Source organism: Tinamus guttatus, unplaced genomic scaffold (genome assembly GCF_059628265.1).
Source record: "Tinamus guttatus ecotype Peru unplaced genomic scaffold, ASM5962826v1 Tinamus_guttatus_pri_ptg000052l, whole genome shotgun sequence".
In the NCBI taxonomy this organism is placed as follows: Eukaryota; Metazoa; Chordata; class Aves; order Tinamiformes; family Tinamidae; genus Tinamus; species Tinamus guttatus.
This window is the reverse complement of record NW_028288586.1, coordinates 10,441,256-10,466,559: the sequence shown is the minus strand read 5'-3', so window position 1 is coordinate 10,466,559 and position 25,304 is coordinate 10,441,256. Positions and strand designations below refer to the sequence as shown.

Sequence of the window (25,304 nt, the reverse complement as noted above, 5' to 3'; positions counted from 1 at the left end):
TGACGGCTAATTAGGACTTTTGTCCTGCCCAGACTCCCAAACAGCTTGCAGTACTGCTTAAGCTGCATAAAAGACCTTTGAAATAGGTAAGCGCTTTAATTCCCACTTTACAGACCTGGAAAATGAATCATGGAGGAAGCCTGGCTTTCTGGGACTCTTTACGAGTTTGTGGGAGAATTGGAAAAATCACTATAACTTAATATTTCCTTTATGATTCAGAGTCATAGATCCTAACTACTTGACCAAACTCCCTCCTAGGTAACGTATTGTGAATTTTAATGCAGCCTAGGGGCAAACATGGAATTGGCAGAGCCCTCCATACAGAAAGAAATGTTAATTCCAACATCACTGGCAATAATAATCATCAACCCCATTTTATCTCCCACGCATTGATAATATTTTTAATAGCTATGCTGACATTACCCAATAAAAGCAAAATCAGTGAGCCAGACCTCGGTGGGTATAAATCAGCATGACTTTTTTGTCTTCAGTTTCTATCAACTCTGAGATGAATAAAAAGGGAAAACATTCCCCAAAATACAGATGCACAGGGGAGAAATACTAAATTAAGTTAAAATGGACTTTTTTTTTCTTGTATAGGCTGTATCTTTTGTTTGATCTTAGTTTCTGCTTTTAGGTTGCGCTCAAAATCCTTGCCTGAATGGTGGTGAATGTAAAATGATCACCTTCAGTGGGAGAATAGTCTGTGACTGCAAAGGAGAATTTGTAGGGAAGTACTGCAATATTGGTAAGTAGAACAAGCTGCTGGGGAAGGGGGCAATCCAGTTTTTTCACATGTGTGTGAAGCTGACGTTTTGCAGCCTCTGTGTTTTATACTGCCTTTGCAGATATCTCGTGGAATAACTGAGTGGGGGAGTTATGCAAAACGTAACACAGAAGTATTTAGTGCATTCCTCCAGTGCCAAACATAGTGTGTTCTTCTTCCTCAAGAATGTGATTCTACAAATATTTGCTCATGTCCTCAATTTTATGGAAAATTAACCACAAAAAGTTTAATCCATTTGCTCATACCCATAAAACTGAGCACATGCTTCAGTTTTGCAGGAAAAGAATCCCAGGATCGTATTCTAGCACAACTGTTTCTTCAGATTCATGCATCCTATGCTGTCCCCTCATGAAGTAAGGGTTTGTATTCTGATCAAATGTGTAGGAGCTGGCTCTGTTTGGTAACCTTACTTTATTGTGAACAGTAGAGAAAGACAAAAGGGCAGCACTATTTTGGTTATCCTGTATCTTAAATTAACAGCACATTTAGCTCAGCATAGCTGATCCTATATCCTGATCCATACCCTGATGTGCACTGATAGGTTAGGGAAGAGAAATCTGTCCTTCAGTCCTCCTTGTTAGTCCTGGGTTGCTTCTTGTTTGAGACTGCATTGGCTTTGATGCACCTTTCTGGTGGAAGATTAAACATTTCTCACTGGAGGATCCGAATCTGTTTTTAAAGCTTACATGTGTCTTCAAATTGCATCAGTGGCTACTCTTCAAACACAGTGGGTGTTGTCCATAGATTATAATAGATCAAATCAATCGATGATCCGATCAACTGTCTGGCTAAATCTTTCTGAGTATGTGAATCCCCAGGATTTGATATCAGTCCCATCAAAATCAAAGACAAGACTCCCAGCAGTTGTATAGTTGGACCTGAATGAGTTCTTGAGTTTTAAAAAAACAACCCTGCACTGCTCATCTTCAGCTGAAACCCCTTTTCAAATTCATATTTAGTTATTGATGTCCTGTGCCCAAAGCTGTCCATTAAACCTCCTCAGAGCATGGCTGGGCTTATAAATATCAAGCTGACACTGTTACATATCTAATACTGGTTTCTGTCTCACTAGCTCTGAACAAGAAATAAGCAGGTGCTCTTTGATAAGTTGCAGATAATAAAGCAAGCATTTGGTTTGCTAAACAAATGGCTTTAGATGCTTACAATCCATCTGCATTTGGCTGCCTAACTCCCACACACAAAACAGGGACCTGAAAGAGTGTGTTTATCTGTCAGGGCCTTACAAACAAGTTTTAAAATAAAAAGCCTTTGCCAGGATTTAGTCATTATAAATTCAAGCAAATAAATTAGTGCTGGGGTCTACTGACCTGATAGTTACATCAGACAAAAGCAACAGCGTTCTGATGAAAGCACCAGAGGTTTTGCAATCTCACAGTGTGTGGAATTGATTTTTAACTATATGTTGGATTAATTTATGCTTCAACCCTTCAATTTGATGCTGTGAGCACAGCTGGCTTTTTTCTCTGTTTTGCTCTTTGCAATCTTGTACAGTTTTCCTTGCCTAACAGGACTGAGTTTTAAGCTTATCCTTAAATCTGAATGGCCTACAAGTATTTCCTTGATTCAAGGGGAAAGTTACAGGGTCTCTAAAATATAATTTATTCAAAATTATTAATTTATAGTCAAATGTAAGCCCAAGTTGTGATACAAAATTTTCTTCTCTTTCAAAATAAAAAAAAATAAATGTAATCAATGTAGTAAATCCCAAAATGTTGTTGGGCTTTGATGTATCTGGGGGGTCACAGTGGTGTCTTTTGCTGGACATTTGCAAAGAATAGCCACTCTTCATATGGTTTGAATAGAAGCTAGCTGTTTTTCTTACCATCACATTCACAAGTATTAATAGATGAAGTGTTATCCTGATCAGAAGTCTCCTTTCTATTGAGGTTCCAATACGAGAATGACCAAGGAGTAATGGAAGTAGCAGGAAATGTCCTGAGAAGTGCTCCTCCTCGTTGGAGGATTTTCTAGGATGGCTGGGCCATGCTAGTTCATAAACGTATACCTGATACCCACAAATTTGTCTGAACTCTTTAGCACTCGTTTATGCTTTCGCCTTTCATGGCTTGCTGTGTCAAGAAGTTCCAGAATTTAGAAAGCCGTGTTGAAGAGCAACATTCTCTACAATTAGTTCAAAACCATATCATTTTCCCCCCACTCTGTACTGTTAATAACTAAGCTTAACCATAACTTCTTTGATTTTATAGGTCTCTATCTGTCCATTCACTGTCTCTTTCACACTACTGAGTTGCAGTCAAAGCTGAAAATCTCTTCCCCACTCTTCTTCTAGTTTCTTGAAAGCAACCACTAGTACCAAACTCTTCTTCCAATGCCTGCACAATTGAAAAGCTATGAGCTACCTTAAAAAGTGCTGGAGGTGACAAGTAAAACACAGTAAATACAAGTAACAAAGAAGATCTGTGTGCAAAAGACCCTGTTTCTATTTCTATTCTTTGTAGTAGTATGTTGTTTGCTAGACAGGAGCAGCCTGAAGTACTGAAAGAAGAACTGCCATCTCAAAAATATTCTAATACAGTTTAGGTAAAAGAAATCTAAAAGAAATTAGATGCTAGACATTAGAATTAGATACTATATGTTTGAAATGGATGTGGAAGAACCCTCCCAAAACAGATGTTGTTCAATATTTTCACAAGGATCCATTTTTAATTAAGTTTAATTCACGATAATTGCACTTAAATATGTACTTGTACATTTTCAGAAACAAATCATTTTTGTATGAAGAGCAACTTCTGAGACACAGCTCTTGATGAGGGAGCTCCGTATCCAGGGTCTAAGTGAAAAACTTGAATGCCAATACATGTGTTGTTTGTAGTGACAGAGTTTCCAAAGGGCCTGGCCCGCCACATGGGCAGTAATACACGTGAGGAAGAAGTGACAGGTATGAGACATGACAGGATGATGCTCCTACCCCTGGACCACGCTGCTGTGGTCCTGGGTGAGAAGTCGGTTAAAAGGGGATTATGAAGATCCTGCCCCCCCACCTTTTTTTGGAAAAGTTTAACTTTGTGAAAGGTGCTAACTGTCTGTCAAAGATGCAAATAAGAGACTGTAAAATAACACTGATACTTAAGGTTCCTTTGTAGAGGTAGGAGTGATGGTAGAGCATTTGACTGAATGTAGAGGAAGATAAAACTAAGGAAGGTGGTGGTGTTATTTGCCCAGAAGATACAGGTTAGTCAGTTATACTAGTTTTTTTTGCAGATGCTAAAGGGGCCGTAGATCTGTTGTTTCTGAGTGGTTAGTGCTTTGAGATTTCTGTGCATCACTGTGTTCAAACTGCAGACTTCAGTTAGAGTGCAAAGGGAAACTAGTATATATTATACTTTATTTCTCACTTAATAACAATTTCTTCTAATCCTTTCCCTCCTTCCTGTGGAGTTCTTGCTTTGGTATTGTTTTTCAGATGTGGGTTGCTAGTTAATCTGGAGGTCTCATTTTTGTTTTTAGCTTGATTCTTGATTTACGGAGGGGTATGTTAGTAGGATTTATTGATCCTGTTTCTTTAGTTGCGAAGCCTTTTCCTGAAACATGTAGTCTATATTTGTAACTTTGTTGTGTTGCTGTTGATTGAAAGAATAGCTGGTAGTTATGTGTGGGTAACTGAGTGAGGTTTAGCTACTTCCTTGGCTTTTGTTCTGGAGAATTATGTTATTCATAGGGTGGTACAATGCTGTTGATTGCTAACTGGGGGCTTGGGGGCTGCGAGAATGGATTTAGCAGCTTCTCAGGGTGTTTTCTTGAGGAACTATTTACTAAATCAAGATAGAGGGGTAAAGAAAACTGTTGGAATTGATGAGCTGAGGGTATTTCTCAGTGTTTTTTATGCTTAAACATGATGAGGTGGAAAATGAGTGTAGGATAGTCTGGGTTTGTGTCACTATGGTTGTGTGTTGCAGGCTTGAGAGTACTGGGAGGATGACACAGGGGATTATGTGTTTTGAGGTCTCTTTGGAGTAAGGTTTAGGTAAGAGTGATGTGTTTTTTCTCTAGTATTTTGTTCATGAAGTTGTTGGGAGATATTTTTGAAAAACCTTCATGCTTTCAAGTGTTTGCTAGTTAGGCTATGGGTGATGGGATTAGAGGGATGGATAACGTAGTTTTAAAGAAAGCATGGGTTGGGATGCTAAATATGGAAGATGTATGGTTATATAAGGAGATGAGTGTTGTTTTATTTCAGAATTAGGTTGGGGGTTTTTAGAAAAGTAAGATGAGAGAATTGATGAATATATAATTATGTTCAGGAAAATAAATGCTTTGGCCACATCTTTGAGGGTAAAGCTGGAGGAGTTTGATGTAATAAAAGCAGACAAAAAAAGACAGGGAACCCACTTTCTTTGCATTTATATGCATTACTGAAATAGGGTGTTTGCAGTCTTCTGCCAAAAAAGGTAATTTAGTAAAGGAAAATCCATCTCTGCAAGCAGGAGCAAAAGGTTTAAGTCTTTCTCTTCTGAATTTCTAAGAAGTTCATGAGTCTTAACTTTTTGGTTTATGTTTACTAAAGTTACATATTTTATAATCTATTTATTAGAATGCCTTCAGTTTCATGTTTAACATTGTATTTTCTAGCATCCCAGTGAATAAAAAAGATTAATAGGGTGAAGTATAATAACAAAGTGAGTTGGCTAAAAGTAATAACTTAAACCAGCTGGTTCCCCATTACTTATCCCCTGGATAAGTAAGTCTACTAATAATAGTTGAGGAGGATTTGTGCGGTTAGGATATTTTGTTCTGTTTGCATGTGTGGAGCATTGAGATTGGTAATAAAAGTAAGATGGAAGGTAATAAAGTTGGTACGTTGCCAGAGTTGTTAGGGACAGCATATAGACGTCAGAGCAAATCAGAAGTATTGCGTAGTTTGATACGGTTTGAAGCAGTGAGAGGAGGAGGTGGTTTGCAGGGGTAAAGTTTTATGGGTCCCTTAGGAGATTAGGGAGATTACAGCAAGGTTTAGTAAGGCAAGAGAAAGCCTGTGGTAGGTACCCTTGCAGAAATAGTAGGGATTAGCAGGGATTTTTGCAAATTTTGAATTGTTGGGTTGTTAAAGCTGGTTCCAGCAAGGAAAAACTAGGTGTTACTCCAACAGCTGTAATTATAAATGATAGGAGGAAGTGAAAGGAAGAGAAGTGGGCAAGATAGCGTTTCCAGTTGAAAACCCACCTAGGATTCCTTACAGTAAGACAGTGTCAATATAGGGGTTAACAGAGAAGAGATCAGGAATAACTAGCTTCTCAAAACAATATTTATAAAGCATAGTCTGTGGAGTTGGTAGATGTGAGCGCTAATAATGAGGCTACTCTGATGCCTCAGTTTTCTTTATAGAGTAAAGAAGTATAAAATCCTTGTCTGATAAGGAGGAAGACCCAAAGAAGGAGGGAGCACTGCTTGTGTGGAAGTTATGGATGAGTCACCCACGATGGACATCGCAGCAAACTGGGGCTAGAGAGGCGAAAGCCACCAAGATGTTGGTGGTGTAGGATAGAGCAAGTAATAGCTCTGTGAGGAGGGAGGATAAGGCAAATAGCAAGGAGTCAGCAAAAATTTCTTCAGTTAGAGGTAAGTGTAGGAAGGAAGTCAAGAGAGGACTTGTTTATTTTTACAAAAGAGTACTTTTCTTTTTTCCCAGCTATTTCTGTGTTTAAATACAGTAGAGCCTTTTTAGATCACCTTTTTTTCTTTTTCCTTTTTTTTTTTTTTCCTGTAATCCCAGTGTAAGCTAGTATGATTTGTTGGTGGTTCTTTTTTTTCTGAATTATGTTTCATTTCAGGACCAGTAGCAGCTGCTTAGTCCTTATAGTTAGCATAAGATCCTTGGATTGGCAGCCATATGGTCCTTGGCCATGACTGTAGTTTTAGCTTTGTAATTCTGGCTTTGTTTAAGAAATATGACAGGGGTATCAGTTAATTTTTAATTAGTTTTAATAGAGGATATGCCTTTTCCTGAAATGTCAGATGATTGACATCTTTTAGCCTGTAAAATCTGTTTAGCTGTATAATTGTTAATTAGGGAGGTGGTTGAAAGGGAGATGTGGTAGACTTGTGGTACGGCAGCTCACAGGCTTGCAGCTCACCTCTTCCTATTTTTCTGGCTCACATTGCATTACTTTAGCCTACAAAAATGACTTGTTCTCAGGACCATGCTCTTTAGATCCAAACACAAAGACCTACAGATACATTCAAAAGAAGGACAGCTTTGAATGGAAATGAGGCACTCAGATACTTTTGAAAATCCCATGAGGTAAAACACGCAAGAGGTAGTTTCCCTGTCAAGGTAATAGTGCTGGGATCTGTTTGTGTCTGCTAAGATTTCTTTTGCCTACATATTGACAAGCTATTTCCTGAAGATGTTGCTCCTTTTCAGTCTGTATACCTGGATTCTTTGATCGCCTCTGTAAATCATAACTGCTGTGCTAGAATTCAAGATTGTCACTAGAAAAATGAAATGAAAAAAAGAACCAGTCCTTCTTGTTATTTAGGATATTGCTCTTCTAAGCTATAAGAGAATGCCAGTAGAGTTTATAAGTTTCTGGACTGAAAACTTTAAGTGAAATGTTTTGGTATACTAAGAAAGGAGAAGGTAAATTTGTGCAGTAGCTTTTATGACAAACGCAATTCTTCAATTTTTGCTCAGTTCATCTTATAAGTATTTGTAAGTGCAATGATAGGAAGATACTTTGTAGGAGTATATTAATAAGTCCCGCTGTGATGAATGGAGTGTGCAATCTCCTGGAGTTATGATGCAACTTAAAAAGGTATTTTATGCTTTACAGATCACTTTGTTTTCCCAGGACTAAAGCCATTCTTGTTTTGCATGTTGAGTTTCTATTATGTTTAATTCACTACAAAGGGATGCCAAATTTTTCCAGTATTTCTACATAGTTTTTGGCTCAGACAGATTGTGTGTTTCATAACCAGGCTGTAGTTCCAGCAGGGATTTATTTCAATGTCAGGTGCTGTCAGACTGGAGGTTATATTGCTATTCAACAAACTGGAAAGCAGCACATAATATGAATTAGTTATTTGTTAGAAATTAGTTACACTCATTATTTGCTGTTGTAGTAAATCATAAGACCAAATATAAATACTAAAAATATATTTATATGCATATATATAGATACACACACATATATATACATATACGCGTATATATATTATGAACAAATTGCAAGATTACAGAGTTTATTCTGAAGGTAAATGCAATTTTCCTTTGGGGAGGTGATTAAGAGCAAATGCAAATGTTTCTCGGGGTTTTTGCATCTCAGGCAAAAGAGGCAAGGCACAGGAGTGTCTTGCTGCCTTGCTGCCCTTGTAATGCCTGAGAGGGGTGAATGCTTTACGCAGCGTAGCCGGACGCCCGTAGGAGCAGCCTTGGGGAACCCTGGAGTTCACGGGCAGCTCAGACGTGTGGTTAGTTGGGCTTGCAGCTAGGCAAGTGGGAGCTTCCTGTGGTCCCAGTTACACCAAAACTTGAGTTCAATGACTTTCTAAAGAGCTTTCTCACCTGGACAACTGGTAATTAAGACACTGGGGAAGATCTCATACAAGGGAAGCTGTGAGGAGAGAGAGAACTTCTATTGTTATCCTCTTCCCCCTTCCAACACGTACTAGAAATTACGCTAACATGGTGTTTAATAAAAGCATCACAAGTCTGTCAGGGATAAGACAAGATATTATGCATGAATGCAAAGGTTGCTTGAAACTGTCCCGCTCCAGAATTAGCACCAGCAGAGAAAAAAAACAAACAGACAAGGAAACCCAGAACCCACAAACATTTCTATTAATAGAATGAAACAGAATATGTGATATCCGTAGCTGGGAAAAGAAAACAGTCGAGTCTCACAAACATTAGCAAAATGATTGATTGGATGTCTGGGGGAAAGCAAAGCAAAACAAAGATGCATTGCTTTCTACAGAAAAAAAAATCCTAAAGTTATTCATAAAAATGTTCAAGTACATAACTACAGAACTTGAAATAAAATTTGGTGGCAGAAAGATCTTGTTAAATGTTTTCGGGAAGTCAGCAATTAGAACCGGTTGCATAAGTTTTATTTAAATTTACTTTTAATTTGCTAAAGGCCTGGAAGTGCTTTTTGCTGAAAAATCCACACAAAAACCTGATGTGATATTCTGACAAAATATGCCATCCCAACACAATGAAGATATTTGATGCCAGCTATTTAAACTCTCTGGGATTTTCAAAAATAATACATAAAAGAGAATTATTTCTAGTTTTACATCTCTTTTTTATTTTAAAAAGAAGATATTGACCTAGATCTGCAGAGTAACTTGCAGCTAGATTTTTGTGAAATGAAAATGCCCTCTGAAATTTTAGGCCATTTCCACTCTATCGTTGAGTGGCAGCACCACAGAGAAGTGAATGGACGAGAAGAATATGCATGTTCTACCTTCCATCACTTTTCCTTTGCATAAGAAAATAAATATGTTTCGGAGTTGTTAGAAGCCGCTGAAGCTATAAGACTTCAGAAAGAACAATTCCCAGCCAGAGCAATCCATTAGAACTGCTGAAAGCAGACCACCTACACATCACTTCTGACAAAGGTGGAAAAAGAGGTTTTTTGATACTTCAACAGTTGGGAAAAAAAAAGACGACTATTAGAAGAAAAAGGGCTATGGAACTGCAAACATTCCAGAGTTGTTTTATTTATTTATTTTTTTTTTAAGAGCCATTTGTCCTCTGTTACGGATGATGATATGTATTAGGCTTTGGGTATATTTTTAATAGCCTTAAATACATAATGAGGTGCCCTTTAATGAGGTGTGCTGTGGATCTGGGAGTGCTTCTGCAAGCTTGTCACATGCAGGTTGCTGGAGAAAATCAGGCCGATAGAGAGCTGCTCATGACTGACTTAGCCGGAGTGTTTCTCCACAAGTTTTGAGATGAAGTTGCTCTATTCCCAAAATACTCATTAGAAAACCAAAGACAAAGAACTGTGTGAGAGCTATTCCTGTTGCTTTCAGCAAGTTCAGTACATGAGCCAGACTTCTTCAATACAGGAGGAGAACATGAGGGATGATTTAGAAAGGGCCAAAATTTTCCAGTTATAATCTCCTGGCAGCTGCAGCAACTGACTGGCAAACTTGCAAAAACAGAGATACATTGGATTTTAAGGCTGACAAGGTTGAGCACAACTTGTAAACACCATCTGCAAGATGTCCAAGTCATTGGTGTTGCAGAACATGGCCCTGATCCTGCATCGAAACAGAATCTCTTGTTTCATCCTCCCTAATGTAGGCGACGCTAAATCATTTTGGAATGTAATAAATACAGTACAAATAAAAACAGCACCTGGCATTTCCCTGGATAAATGAAAGAATTTAGCATACAGCATGATGGTGGTATTTTCGTGACAGGCAAACAGAGCCTCTTAACTTGCGACTTGCCCAGAAAATAAATGGCAACGTTGCCAAGAAATGGTTGCTATTACTAGAGATGCAAATGGAAGACAGCTCTTTTCAGTGTGCTCTATTAAGATAATGGTTGTTAAAATATGTGCTTGTTTTTAATATTATGTTCACCCTTATTGAAATAAAAGGAATTTTAATTAAAGGATCAGGAAGGGTTTTCCCACCATCTCAGAAGCGTCTGCCAAGCCAGGTGAGAAAGACAATTTTGCCACCTGTTTGCCTGCTAGCTCACATTAAACTCCTGCACCAGTGTCCTTGACATCCAGCTCCCAAATTTATGCCATGTGCTTGCTTGTAATTTTGAGATCTGTTGCTGCACTGATGACTGGGAAGGATAATCAACCTCAGCCGTTTATTGCTGCAATTCACTTGTTCAGTGCTAGTTACATGCCCCATTTCCCACGTCACCTTATTCTGTCAAAATAAACAGATCTTTGGCAATAGCTGTCCACGCTGGGGGTTGTGACAGCTCATCCTCGCAGTTTGTTTCTCAACAGCCAAGCAGCATTATGGTGTTATATATTTAAGCATGTTTATATGTTTAAAGGAACATTACAGCAGTCCTGCAGATGTCATGGATAAGTCACACTGACATGGCTGGGATAAGAAACCCTCTGGGCTTGCTCACCATTAATCCTCTTTGTACTTTAGATGGTTTTGTGTTTCCTTTGGAATAATCTGAGCTGTGTTTTGAGGGTAGGCTTTCTCAGTGCAGCTATTTGTACACAAGTGCATCCCCACATGCTTTTCAGCCATAATGCTGGTATGTGCCGTTGATAGATCTTGGCAGCTGAATATACAGGTCCTGGAGTATATATGTGAGACCTATCTGAAGAAATACCCTATGTACAGGTAATAAAGAAACAGGTTTTATATAAGGGAATTCAACCAACTAGCTTAACTATTGTGAAATCGATATATTCGCAATATGCATGTGTGTAAGCATGAACTTAAATATATATGAGTGTATGAGTATATATGAGTGCGTGGGTGTGTATATATATTTATGTGTGTATGTATGCACACATGCTGTATACAGGTTTGTTTGAGGCTATTAAAAAAGTCGTCTTCCAAAATCAGACTTTTAAAGCATTTGCTGGCAGGGCAGGATTATTTGGGCTACTTTATACATTAGCCATCTCTATGTGAGTTCCTTGACATAAATTCCCTTTATTGTCAATGGAGAACCTGTTCAACGTAGTCAAGAGTATATGGTAAGATTCGTCTCATCTTTAAAAAGTTGCCTAAAACAGGCTAGATCAGTTTTGCTCTAGAAATGCCTGTTTCTCTGAGTTGCCTGAGAAGGGAGTCTCCAGTATTGAGCTGAGTTGTAAGTGCCTAAAATTAGTCTAGATGAATCCCAACCATATTGCTGACTTTGCTGCAGATTGCCGACTACTCTTCCATACACAGTAAAAAATTTAGGTCGAATTCTCTTCCATATTGCACGTAAAATAGTTATTTGTGCATGTGTGAAATGGGGCTAACTCACTATTCATGTTAAACTACTGCTTAAAATGAACTCACATTTTTTTAAGTTCTGGTTTGCTGGAACAAATTTCTGCAAAAGGTAAAAGGTGCTATAGAATTGGGCCTGTTGGCCCTCTTTGGGGGCCTCAGACAAGAGAGAAGTGTTTATTTAAGCTGACCAGTGTGCTCTGTCTTGCCAGTTCCCAGCCATCGGTGCTACGTTGGCAATGGTACAGAGTACAGAGGTACTGCAAAGACAACAATTTCTGGACACAGCTGCTTGCCCTGGAATTCAGATTTACTTTACCGAGAGCTCCACGCTGACAGTGTGGAAAAAGCAATTCTCTTAGGCTTGGGACCTTTCTCTTACTGCAGGTGAGGAAAGTTCTTGTTTGTCCTGCGCTTTGTGAGCCAAGAGATGGATGTATCGAGGGAGCAGCTTTGGCAGAGAGGAGGGCCACGAATATCCAAGCAGGTGTTTTCCATGTCTTAGAAAAGCCAGACTCTAGCAGCCTGACACCAGGGATGTACGTGTGGAGAAGATTGGATTGGCTAGATAGGCTAGATCAAAAGCTGGGTCTCCCAAGAAAAGGCTAGTCACCATTTCCCCATTTTTTTTCCAAATGGCACCATACCTCAAATATTTTGAAATTGTTCATCACCGTATATTCACATGGAGAAAGAAACACACTAGCCAGACTGAAATGGTTAATTTTTTATTTCAGATTCTTAAGTTGTGAACTATGCAATAGGAAGGAAAACTATTTTGAAAGTGAAAAGTTATTTCAGAATGAGAAATCAAAACACTTTACTTACATAATGTCAAAATGGGACATCAAATTTCTTTCTCGGATTTCTTCCAAAACTAAATTCTTGCAAAATACAATTTCACAGTCTTTTGATCTTGATGGATCTGCACAGATGAGAAATCACATTTTTACTCAAGCTTTCTGCACAGTTATAATCAGAAGGTGATATATAGGTTTTTTCCCCTCATTTTATGCTCCTCCAGTCTACGAGATCTTCATAACATCAATGGATATCCATAAATAAAGGAAATGTTTCCATTTAGAGTAAATTCTGGAGATGAGCAAATGTTAGAAAAGGCGAGGTTTAGATGCTTCTCCGTAACTTACTGGCTGATCTGTATTTTGTGTGTGTGTAGAAGGCAAACTAGTATTTCAGGAGGATCAGGATGTAGTGCACTACATTCCTAATTTGTCTGGTGGCAGAAAGCACGAATGCTCAAAGAAGCTGCTCTTCTCTGTGATCTAAAACAAGCTAATGAACAGTTCCTATATCCTCTCTAAATCCAGACTGGCTTAGTTTCCAACGCTCATGCCTGACTCTAGTGCTTAAATATGAGTTTCACAGTAACCCTGTAGAGCATGGCAATTTACGGGGCACATATTTTGTGCTCTGATAAGTCCTGATCCCCTCAGTTTGCACCATATTCCCTTGCAGATTTGAAATGCAAAGAATTAAATGGTGTTAGAGCTGATGTTATCATATTCTGTAGAGCTGAGAATAAAAGCTTTTCATTTTTGTCACTTTCTGGGGCTCTCTCTGCTATACTATATAATCCAGGAGAGATCTCCTTCTTCAAATAGTCTAATTTAGAAACATTGTTGGTGGAAGATGACTCAACCTGTATTGCTTCTTCAGTTCTCAAAATATGAAATTGCTTTAATCTTTTTCTGAATAGCAATCAGATTGAAAAGAGGAAAAAAAAAAAAAAAGAAGAAGAACCTTAAAATAACAGATACTGCTTCCAACTGAAATTAGAATTACTATTTATCTGGAGCTCTGAATTACCTTGTCTATTTTTTGGTCATACTGAAGATCCTACTTGGTCTTCAAAGTTTCCTTGGGTTAGTAACTTCAGTAAGTAAATTGGGCAAATTTCTCATTACCTACTTTGCAGCACTGGTAAAGAGAGTTTTGCTATACCATAGGAAAAAATGAGTAGAATCGGTGAAAAGACCCATTTTGCACAAAAGTAACAAAGAGCTAAATTGATTCTGTTTTTTTTTTTTTTTTTTTTTCCTCCTCCTTAAAATGCTTTTGAGGAATGTAATATTTTCTTGAGGTAGTCTTGTGCTTCCACCGACTCTCCAGGGAACATGAACCTGAACATCTCAAATTTTTTTTGCTAGTTATTCTTGTTATGCATTTTTTATGAATCTACCTGTGTTGGAATTTCCTCATTTTAAAAAAATCATCTAAAAAAGGAATCTCCCTCATGGGATTTAGTCCTGAAAATAGCTGATTTGAAATCGGCTAAATACTTCAGTGTGGGCTGCAACTGAACCATGTGAACATTCCTGTGCATCCAAATACTTGTAAGAAAATTTTATTGCTGTTGAGTCATGTGTCTGCATTTTAGGCCCTGAACAACCTTAGAAATCTGGCCCCTGACCAAATGCTTAACAAGCTTATCTCTAAGCATGAGTAACCCTACTGAAAGGCTACTAACCCATTTAGGGGAGCTTCTTTAGGCTAGGTTCAGATGGCTCAGCGCTTGGCCATCCTGTCAGCCCTCTGCCCCATCCAAGAGAAATCACAGAAAACATCTGGGAAGTGTGGAACAATGTTGTGGTTAACGCTTGTAATTTTTTCTCCCCTTAAATTAACCAGAAATCCAGATGAGGATGAGAAACCATGGTGTTACATCATGAAGGACAACAGTTTGTCTTGGGAATATTGTAACATTCAATCTTGTGGTATGTAGAAGTTGTCTTAAAATCTATGTTATGAGTTAATGAAGATTTACTAATAATAGAACAAGTTTTCACTGTATAATTTTGAATATTCTATGGCCCTCAGTATGTTTAGTATTTTGCTGTTTGCAGTAAACCAAGTTTTACTGTTTGCAGTAAAAGGCCAAAGCAAGCTGCTTTTGCATGACCGGTGTCATGACAAAACATGATTTTTTTATGGTGTACAGCAGTGTCACACTACCCTGTTACAATTCAATGACCAAAATCATCCCAATATTACCAGAATTTCTGCCAGAACACATGAAACTTCAGAAATGAATGATGTTTTGATACAAACTGCTCCTCCTCAGAGAAGTAGGCTCAGGGAAGGGAATGGGCCTCTATGAGAGGGCTGGATCCTGATGGCATATGACATAAAGAATTCTAACTCCCCAAATTACAGAAGTCTGCTCTTTGCCTAGATCGATATTTAGCTGTTGTTAAAGCAGGCCTTTGGAGTTGTAATCTGAAAAGTCAGTCCTTTTATTCCACATTTATGATTTACATACACATGAGCGATGACATTAACTCAGTCATGTTCCTTCTTGCCATCAGAATGACAAAGCTCAGTCCAGCATGTGAAAATGAAGATATGCTGTTTCGTGCATTGTGTCTTCAACAGTAATAAAGTTTATATCTGTACTGGTAAATGAAACAGTGCCTGAATGTATACATTCCCAGGCACATTTAATTTATACAAACATACATGTAGCCGAAGTGTTTGGACAAGACATTGATTTCAATCTTGCAACTCTCCTCCTGAGTCATACTCAGTTGCATGTGAACATTTAATGATAATTTAATGAGTCTTCATTTTAAAGACTCCTATGGAAGCTCCAGTCCTTAAAAATCACTGGGATTTACTGTTTGATACCATACCCATTTATATTTTAGCAAGCAGGGAAAGGAGGCCGCCAGCTCCAGATAATGTGGAAAATTTTGCAGTAGCCAGAAGACCATGTGGGAGAAGGCACAAAAAAAGAAGTTTTGTGAGACCCAGGATTGTTGGGGGATCTTCATCTTTGCCTGGATCTCATCCCTGGACAGCAGCTATATACATTGGAGACAGTTTCTGTGGTGGAAGCCTTATTCAGACTTGCTGGGTGGTGTCAGCAGCACATTGCTTTGCTAACAGGTAAACTAGTAGGCTCCCACCTCATAGTCACAAACTGCTTATGAATCACAACAGACCTGAATTGTGACAATGAGGAAGAAGAGGTTATGTTTCAAAGCAGTTACTGGCAATATGAGTGCAATTCATAAACCGACAAAGGCCTTGGAGACCTATTCTCCCACTAGCTTTTAACTTGCTCATTAAGGATCCTTGGTGCAGTTAAGTGATCTGATTAAAGGAATAAGGTAGTGCTGGGTCTCAGGATGGCTGGGTATAGAACAGGAGCTTGCACACACATCAGCATCTATGGTGGGGAAGTGCTTATTTCCTTTCCTTGCACTTGCCTGTCTGCATGCTCATGCCTGCCCTGAGGTACAACAGAGATGCAAGATGCCTACTCTCATTGCTGTGTTTTGTTCAGAAAGGCTGAAGCAGCCAAACAGTGATTTATTACAGACAATAAATTACTGCTGGTTAACAGAAATAGAACGGCCTGAGTTTTCCCAAGTGCCAAATGGAAGATTTGAACCCCTGCTGAATTTCAGCAGGAGACTAAGTTCTTTTGCGGGATTTTTTTTTTTCTGCAAGCTGGTAGAACACTGGAGAAAACATTGACTATAGGATCCTCTTATTTTATTTCAAGTATTTATTTCTCCCCACTTTTCCTGAGTTCAGTTTGGTCATTTTGATGGGAAAAAATATTACATCATTTCATACCCATTGTTCCTTTGCACTGTAAAGAAGCCAAGAGAAACAGAAAACCTCATGCCGGGCTACATACCCCGATAGCTGGTAGAGCTAATAATACCACCGTGAATGCTGTGCTCAGGCATTCGCAGCTCCAGCCACAATGCATTTGTTGTTCAAATGCTGTGAAATAGCTACTAACTTTGGCAGCTGCTCAGGACATTTCCACCCACTTACAGCTGGTGGTTTCGTACATACAGATTTTCCCTAATTGCTGCACTATAATTTGCATTCTTCTGCTTGGGTAGCACCTCCGAGTTAGCCACAGTTTCAACTATTTCCGCTAGGCGACAATAGATACCTGTGCAAATAACTTTTTATTTTCTTCCCTTTTTGTAACTCCTCCTTATTTTTTCTCTCTCTTTTCCCGAATGATTCACCATCGATTCATAGGCAGTCATAGCAGTGCCTTTACAATCTATTCTAAGCACTGTCCTGGGAGGCAAACTTCCACTTTGTTTAACAGGCCCCAAATTGTTTTCAAAGCTACAGATTTGGCTACTTTTCCAAACTCTTCCTGATTTTTCCCAAATTTGCCTTTCTTCCCAGCACTTCTACTGGTTCCCCTTAGTTGTCCATCCTGGGATAGTGGATATAACAGTACTGTGGTCTTTTTTTAAAGTAAACAATCAACAATTGAAAAAAAAGATGAAAAAACGGCTGAAAATTTACATGAAAAAAAAAATACCAGACTCTCCTCCGAATGTGTTTTTTTCCCACTAAATCAGCGTGCTGTTGAGACCTTTCTCCACCAAGCTCTTCATGATCCTAGACAGCAGATGTAACACTGATCAATTTAATAGGAGCACCAAATAGCTGGTAGCTATTAGGTGGATGCTGCCCAGATGTTCCCACAGTGTTGGTTTCCCATATTATAAAGTCTTGACCATGCCTGTAGTATCCTTAAAATCCTGTTTTCCTAGCAAAATCCACCACTGGCTAGTTTTCTGGTCTCTCATCTTCCTTAATTTTTGTATGTATTGGCAAAGCCTGGTCAATATAGGTAAATAAGTTGCTGGTACAAGAGGTACTTGCTCTGCGAGCAGCTTGGCAGAGGATATTTGGGTTATTTCTTTCTGCCAAGAAGCAGCAGCCTTCACTAGATTGATCAGGACCCACAGAGTCTAGGTCTCCTTATAAAACTACAGATTTTTTTTCTTGGTTGGTAGCAGGTAGGCAGCCTAGGAGACAGGTCATGGTATTTTTAGAAAGTAATATAATGGATGTGGTGGGGAGATGAGGTTATTATAGTTCATGGGGCATGCAGCAAGTGAAAAATGGATTGTATTTGTCCTGTTAATCACACAATTGCTTGTTCTTTCTTTTATATTATAGCCCACCAAAATCCACTATTAGAGTAGTTCTGGGTCAGCATATATTTAATAAAACGACTGATGTAACGCAAACATTTGAAATAGAGAAATATGTCTTACATCCTGAGTATTCTGTGTTCAACCCCACTGACCACGATATTGGTGAGTATTTTTGTGCTTACAACACTATATCCTGTTTAGTCGACTTAATTTTTATTTCAGTTGTTCTGCTGAGAACAGCCTTCACAGTGAAAAAAATTGAGACATTAGGAGAGGCTTTTGATAGCAGAGGGTTCTTAGTTCCGCCAGAATTATAGCAGCATCTGATAGCTAGACAAATTCAGATGAGAAATAAATTGCAAATTTTAAATAATTATGGTAATTAGCCATTGGAGCAATTTACCTAGATGTATGGCAGATTCATCATCACTTCAAGCCTTTGTGGGATTGGGCGTCTTTTTCAACTGAACCAAAAACCGTGGGCTTGATGCAGGAATTTCTTGGTAAAATGCTATTGTCTGTATTGTATGGAGAATCTGACTAGATGAATATAATAGCCCCATCTGCTCCAAAAAGCTATGTTACTAGGAATCATTTTTTTTTTGTACTAAAGAGAGAGATTTAAAAATCAGTCTTCTTATCAGTCAGAAGTTAAATGCCCTTCTGATTGGCCTTACAGCATTAGTCAGAATGACAATAGAAGAGAAACCTGCTTCGTTTTTCCTGATCTGCTCTTACGGAAGCTGGCTTCTCTCCCCAGGGTATCGAGTGTGAGCGCTGTGCGTATGAGAGTATTTAACTGCCTGGCAATGGGGATATCTTAGGTCAGGAACATACTGTCTTTTTGCTCCTGGATGGTGAATATTTCTGACTGTAGAGCAAAAGGCCTTCAGATGCTGTGTTTGTGGGAGGTCTGCCAGAATAGCATGAAATGAACATGATTTGAGGTATTACTCTGCTCTGAACTATCCTGTTGTAAATCAAAGCTGGTACTTTGAGATCCCATAGCTCTCTTAATTGCTCTGAAATCTGGCATGTCTCACAGATGTGCAGCACCCACTTCTGGGCTTGATTGAAGGTGGAGACCCTAGGACATTTGAAAATTCCATTTGAAAACTAACGATCTGATCACAGGCAGAAATCTGAAGGAAAAGAAAATAAGGAGGCACACTGTGCTCTGGCAGTGCAACAGGAGATTTATTTGGAGCTGAAACTTCTGTGCAAAGGGCAACCAGCCACCACATGAGTGTTTGCTGGGAAGCAAAGAGGAAGGGGGCAGAACTGGTGAGGAAGGGAGAGGAGGTGAGGAAGAGCAAGCTGCTGAGTGCTGAAGTGCACCTTGCGTGGGCTCCTTGCTCTGTGAGATACTGTTTACATGCACGCAACAAATCCTGCCAGCAGAGAAATGAGACTGGGCAGCAGCATCTCTTGCTATCCACGCAGCTGTATTGAGAAAATCCCTGGCTTCTGAAAGCCATGACACGAAGTCTGATGTGTCATGTGTGCCTGTGTTACCTCAGCTTGGCCACCTCCGAGGAGGGTGTGAAAATTGGACAAGTGCCTGTGTTGCACCAAACACAAAGTCCCCTCACTTGCTCTGCAGCCAAATACAAGCGGTCCTCTACAGAGGACTAGTGTTTCTACTACTTCCGATGTCTCCTTTCAGGTCAAGCTCATGATGCTGGATAACTCCATATGACATGTTCTTGTTAGACTATATGCACCTCCCTCCTCACAAGCGTGCCTGACCACTGGCCCATCCTTCCCCCAGTGCAGTGAGGTGCAGTGGGTACAGGTCCAGGATAAGTGCTCCATCTCCCAGAGGGACCCAACTTGCTGAAATTATCTCATGAGGCATGCAGAGCTCTACAAAAATGTTTCAGATAATCCCTTGACCAGTCAGGGCTGGTCCAGAGATTCTGCAGGTTTTGCTGGTTTTAGTCCTGCGAGGACAGAAGAAAGGTTATGGAAGTAGCGTAGTTCTCTATCATTTCCAGAAGCTTGGTTTCGAAATATCCTAATTTTTCATTCCTTTTTTTCATTCCTTAAACAACATCAATTTTGCTGAATTCAGTGATAACAAGGAGTTTGAATTACATCAGCTCTTTCAGTAATTATGTTTTAAAATCAAACTGGAATTAGGCATGTGCCCAGACTTCCAGAAACAGTGAGCATTTACACATCCCACTGATTTCAGCTGAAGCTGTGGATTTGTCACTGTTACTTAACTTTAAGGTAGGAGGAGGCATACATATTCTCTCTCTCCCCCATTCTCCGCAAAGGCAGTGAAGCAAAATCTACTCAGCAAGTGCAGCATAAAACAAATATTCCCACAAGTGGAGGAGCTGAATGTTTCAGCCTTCAATTTACTGTGAAATCAGGTGCTGTTGAAATGAGTCTGTCTGTCTTTGACTGAAATATCTTAATTAAGAGAAGCTTAGGGGATAATTAAACTTGCATCTGAGACCCATTGCTGCCAATCCCATTAAAAAAAGAGAATAGTCTCTTTATTCCGCCTATATTTTCTGTTCTGCAGTTTTGATTAAGCTGAAGAAGAATGGCCAGCGTTGTGCCGTCAAGTCCCAGTTTGTCCAGCCCATCTGCTTACCAGAAAGTAACACCGTTTTCCCTGAGCAGCACAAATGTCAGATTTCCGGATGGGGACACAAGCATGAGAGTGAGTTAATGACACACTCAATGTTGGGGGGAAAAAATGATGCTAAATGAAACATTATGCTCAAGAATATGCTATACAATTTAGAGTTTCAGAAAATACTTTGAAGGGACCTCTGTTGGGATTCATTTTCCCTGCCTTTAGATGCTTACAATATTTACCTCTGAAATGGTCATTCTGAACATAACCTTAATTGTCATTGAACCCTGGAGGGTGGTTCATTTGACCAAATGTTTGCATCTATTTTAGGCTGAGATGAGTTGTCAACTCAGTAGGTCTCGGTGGAGTGTGAGGGGAGCCCACAGTAAGTAGCCTAGTTGTGGGTACCAACGCCATACATACCTGCATTTATTGCAGTGAATCCTACCCCTGGTTTCTCAAGGTGGATATTGACGAGCACAAACCAACCACAATCTACTTAAACAAAAGTCAAGGACGGAGGAGATCTTTACCTTCACCAGGCAGGAAACTATGAAAACATCCATTGGAGGGGGCAGTTAGACTTTGGGTTAAGCAGCACAACATCCAGCTCAAGAAAGGTGAAAAGAAGGAAATACTGCTTCTCACCCATCTTTTTTATATATTTTTTTTTAACCCTTCTCTGGAAAATTTGTAAAGATATATCTGGTTATTCGCATACCCTGCAAGAAAGTCTGGTACCAATTATTTCTGAGGAAAAGTGCAGGAGCCCTGAAGTTTATGGAACAGAAATCAGTGAAAATATGTTCTGTGCTGGATACTTCGATAGCGAGACTGATGCTTGCCAGGTAATGTTGTGAATTTGCTGTCTGCAGTTGACTCGTGTGTATTATCACAAGGTATGTTGCAGCGTTACAGTACTGCCTTTTGACATTACAGTGATACCTAACTCTTTAGCTCTGTTTCCTAAAGCAAGGAAATGTATGTGACAGCAGCATTTGCTTCCACTGTGATTTTTTAACCCCCTCAGTGTCAACTAAGTTCCAGAGAGGGTCAAAAACCCCCAGGACGTTATATTCCTCCTAGCTGCACATAAGCCAGCTCCACAGAGGAGGCGAGTTGCCTGTGCTTGTGGCTGGGAGATGGCAACGTGACGGCAGCGCTCGGGCGGCAGCTGGCAGCGCGCGGAGCCAGCGCCGGTGCTGCTGCCTCCTGCCTGCCTGGAAATAAGGATACCTGGGTGGGAGGTGTGGAGCAGCGGGGCTTTGGAGGAGGAAGGAGCTGAGGATATTAGAGCGGTTTTAACAGGGTGGCATGTCAGTGTGTTGGAGACTGCATTTCACGACTCCCACCCTTCACGGAACAACCGCTTCTTCCTGCTTTGCATCTCTTCTGCAGTTGTGTCACACTCTGGCTCTCAGGGAGGCTCGCTAAGGATCAGGCCGTTATTTGGATAAACCTTCAATTGTCTCTGTAGTTGGCATTGCTGGAGGAGAGTTTCTCCTTTAGCAGTAATTTGGGGAACAGACAACACTTGCCTAATACTTGGCAATGAGATTAAGTAAAGAATATGATGTTGTTGTGTTCTGGAACCCCCAGAGCTATCGTAAGTGTCCCAAGAAAGGTGTCGGGAGTGAAATGGTAGCAGAGAGCACTGGCTCAGGGTTTGCAGACCAGGGCAAGAGCTGGTTGTCACCACTGGCTGTAAACACTTGTATTAATTAGCTAGAGAGCTGGAAACTGCCGCCCTTGCTCAGTCTTCACTGCTTTGCCAGCACATAATACAGGTGTTCAGTATTGTAGCTGGTTCTCACTCCCCGTCCTGAAGAAACAGAGCTGCTCAGGAACGAAGGAGAGAGAAAGGTGAGGAATGAGGGAAGGAGAGAGAGAGCAGCTGTACAAGGACAAGTGATTTGAAGAAACTTGCAAAGTCTGAGAAACACTGATTTAGCATCATAGATGTTGCTGTAATACAGTGCTCATCACCTGAAATCATTATTAGTCATTATTAGGAGAATCAATAGTTCCTTTCTGTTTCTTACCAGCAGACTTATTGTGTGGTCTGAATAGCAATAGTGTAGACCTCTTCATGTCACAGCAAATGTAGCTGACCTTTGAATTTTCTTAATGTGTGCTCAGGAAATTAAGCTATAAACCATGTGTTATGTATAAAAATATTTCAAACCAATAGATACCAAGTAGTCAATGTGTTCTACCTGATTATATTTAAAGATCTTTCTTGGTAAGATTTATTTTTTTTAAATCAGTGAATTGATCTAGAATTTGCAATCAATGGTAGTTCTGAGTTATGGAGTAATAAGCAAGGTCCTGAGAAGTAAATTAATCTCAGAGACAAGTTTGCTTATGATGTCCCTCATTTATCACAGAAACCTCCTTCTATAAGGGCAACACATTTCTTCCTTCTGCTTTGCTCTCAGAGAAATTTATTTTTGGATTTCTTCATTTCAAGCAACTAGAAGGGTGGCTCCTTTTACCAGTGCTGCTTACTAAGTTATGTTTTCCTTTTCATTTCTAACACTTCCATTTCAATGAAACGATAGTTTAAGAGGAAGAAAAAAAAAAAAAAAAAGAATGTCTTCTCTGAATGACTGCAATTTGCAAATTCATACTTCGGTGTGTCAGAAAATACTGGTGTGGTCTTATTTTTGGTTTATGCTTTCAATATCACTCTAGATGTGCAGTAGCATCTCATTCAATCACATACAAAATTGAGCATAGGCCACATAAAATTGCAATATCACAGTTCCATGGAGAAGTGTGTGTGTGTGTATGCAACAGCTCTCTGAACACCTTCATGGTCTCTGAGGGTTTCAGCACACTGAGCAGCTATTCTAATATTCCCTGCCATAGGTAATCCATCCATATGACAGTTTAAAGTGTTAGCCCCAAAGACTGACTTACTCCCATTGAAACTGAGTGAAGTCATCCGTGCTCTGCAGTAGGCATCTAAGAGTGTTTCAAAAAGTGTATTTTCTAAAATCTGTATGTTGATACCTCTGTTCAATGTGGAATAAAAAAAAAAAAATCCCCATCATACTTGAGAATGTTTGCATATGAAATTGGATGTGGAAACACGGGTCTACTGAAGCTTGACTGTTAGAAATCACTATAATTGAATTTGTTTTAATCATATCTGTAATTTCATTTAATGCATGGCTACAAGAAGGTAATTTTTTTGAATTAGAATCACACTGTAGAAGTCAGAAACATAAATTATCTTTTCCAGTGAGTCTTTCCTGGGACTTTGCCTAGCTGATCTTTTTCCAATTATTTTCTATCAGTTTAGATAATCTTCCCTTCCTTTTGACACAGGGAGATTCTGGCGGACCTCTGGCTTGTGATGAAGATGAGATCTCTTATCTGTATGGAGTTATCAGCTGGGGAGATGGCTGTGGCAGAGTCAACAGACCTGGAGTGTACACGCGAGTGACTAACTACGTAAACTGGATTAATGAGAGGATAGCCCCCCGCAAAAGTGCCAGCTGAACACTTAAACAAGCCGCCCTTGCAAGCAACATGCAGGAGTCTTCCAGTTTCATTAAGCTGGCATGAATATTTTATTGTAAAATAATATGAAAACTGTCATAGTAATTCTTTGCAATTTCAAAACTGATCCCTAAAAGTAGGCCTAATGCAGCTGATGGCAGTATCTTTGATCTAGAATTTTAGGACTGTGGATAGCTACATATATGAGCCTGTCTTTATGTGGCCTAGTGATACCAAAAGCACAATGGTTGATATCTGCCTGGTGGGGCACATAAAAAGAGTTTTTGCCATTTTCTGATGAAGATATCAGACTCCATAGCCAGGCCATAACTACATTGTCCTCATATTCACAGCCAAGTTTCAGGAAATAAAGAAAAAAGGAGGAATGGCCAGAATGAAATTCCCTTCCCTTTGGAAGTGCTCTCTTGATGTTCACGGTGAGCGGCACCAATGCAGTGATGCAGATCAAGCTGCTCCCCAGCTAACTGCAGCAAGCCAATTCTGGGTGAAAAGAAAACACAGAGGATTTAGGCTCTAATTCAACAAAACATGTTAGCACATCTTTATGTTCCACTGACACAAAATTAGGATGCTGTGCTTCAGAGCTCTGCTGAATCTGGCCTGCAATTTTCCAGCACGGTTAATGTAACACCTCCTGAGAGCAAGTTAACTGCAGAAATTGTTCTTTGGTTGTCTGCAGAGCTGACTGCAGACTCAGATGTGTATTTCGTTTGATAGTGTCAGCAGTATCTTAATGGGTTTCTTATTTGCGGTGAATTATTTTCGTAGCCAAAAGAAACTCTGTTAAGGAAAAATAACCAAAACCTGAATTTGTGTAAGGACAACGATGTAACAGTGTTAATCTACATAAATGATGTAAACTGGTTAATAAAAATGTCTGTGGGCTGTTTCTTGGGGTTTCTGTTGTGTATCATTACAGTTAATATGTGAATCACTCTGTAGGTCCTTCAATAGGTTGAGCGCTAGCAAAAAAAATCAAGACTCCTCTGTGCAGGAAAGCGTCTGAAAAGCTCCTCATAAGAGTGTATTTCAGCTGGGAGTACCCCCAGTTTTATGCAAGTGCCACACCAATTTCCAGTGTCAGCTGGGGCTTGATGCCAAGCCAGTGTGGGGACTGGTTGCTTGGGCCTGTCTCGTTGGCCATTTGCACTACGAGGTGGCCCTGCTCACACTGTGGGACGAGGGTGACCGTGTCACAGGACGGACTGAACCTGCTGATGGAAGATGTGCTCACTCGGCAGGAAGGAGCCGTTTGGGCTTTTCTGGAAGGGATTCACTTGGAACAGCTTTCGTTGTGCCATGCTAGTAGGTGTCAACCCAAAGCAGGTGCCTTTTTGCATGGCCACTGCTGTCCTGGGACTTGGTTTCATTTTGAAATTAATATCCATCCACACTACGTATGCTTTCGATCTGGTGGTTTTGTGCTGTGTATGTTCTGCCAGGCTCCTCCTGCAGAGAGGGTGTTTGTCTGATCAGACACTACTGCTAGGTTAATAGGTCTGTTTTGTAGAATTTTTTCTCTCTC

General features: G+C 39.8%; 1 protein-coding gene across 1 annotated transcript in view; it reads left to right on the top strand.

Annotated features, from left to right (window-relative positions):
• HGFAC (HGF activator) overlaps positions 1 to 24,019 on the top strand; it is a 39,916-nt gene extending 15,897 nt beyond the window's left edge. Inside the window, exons 8-15 of the mRNA XM_088540072.1 lie at positions 638 to 748; positions 11,926 to 12,100; positions 14,363 to 14,448; positions 15,379 to 15,619; positions 17,681 to 17,820; positions 20,195 to 20,335; positions 20,951 to 21,099; positions 23,585 to 24,019. Of these exons, the coding sequence (XP_088396198.1) occupies positions 638 to 748; positions 11,926 to 12,100; positions 14,363 to 14,448; positions 15,379 to 15,619; positions 17,681 to 17,820; positions 20,195 to 20,335; positions 20,951 to 21,099; positions 23,585 to 23,758 (1,217 nt within the window). The 3' untranslated portion in view covers positions 23,759 to 24,019. The remainder of the gene's footprint in view (positions 1 to 637; positions 749 to 11,925; positions 12,101 to 14,362; positions 14,449 to 15,378; positions 15,620 to 17,680; positions 17,821 to 20,194; positions 20,336 to 20,950; positions 21,100 to 23,584) is intronic.
• The last annotated feature ends 1,285 nt before the right edge of the window (positions 24,020 to 25,304 follow it).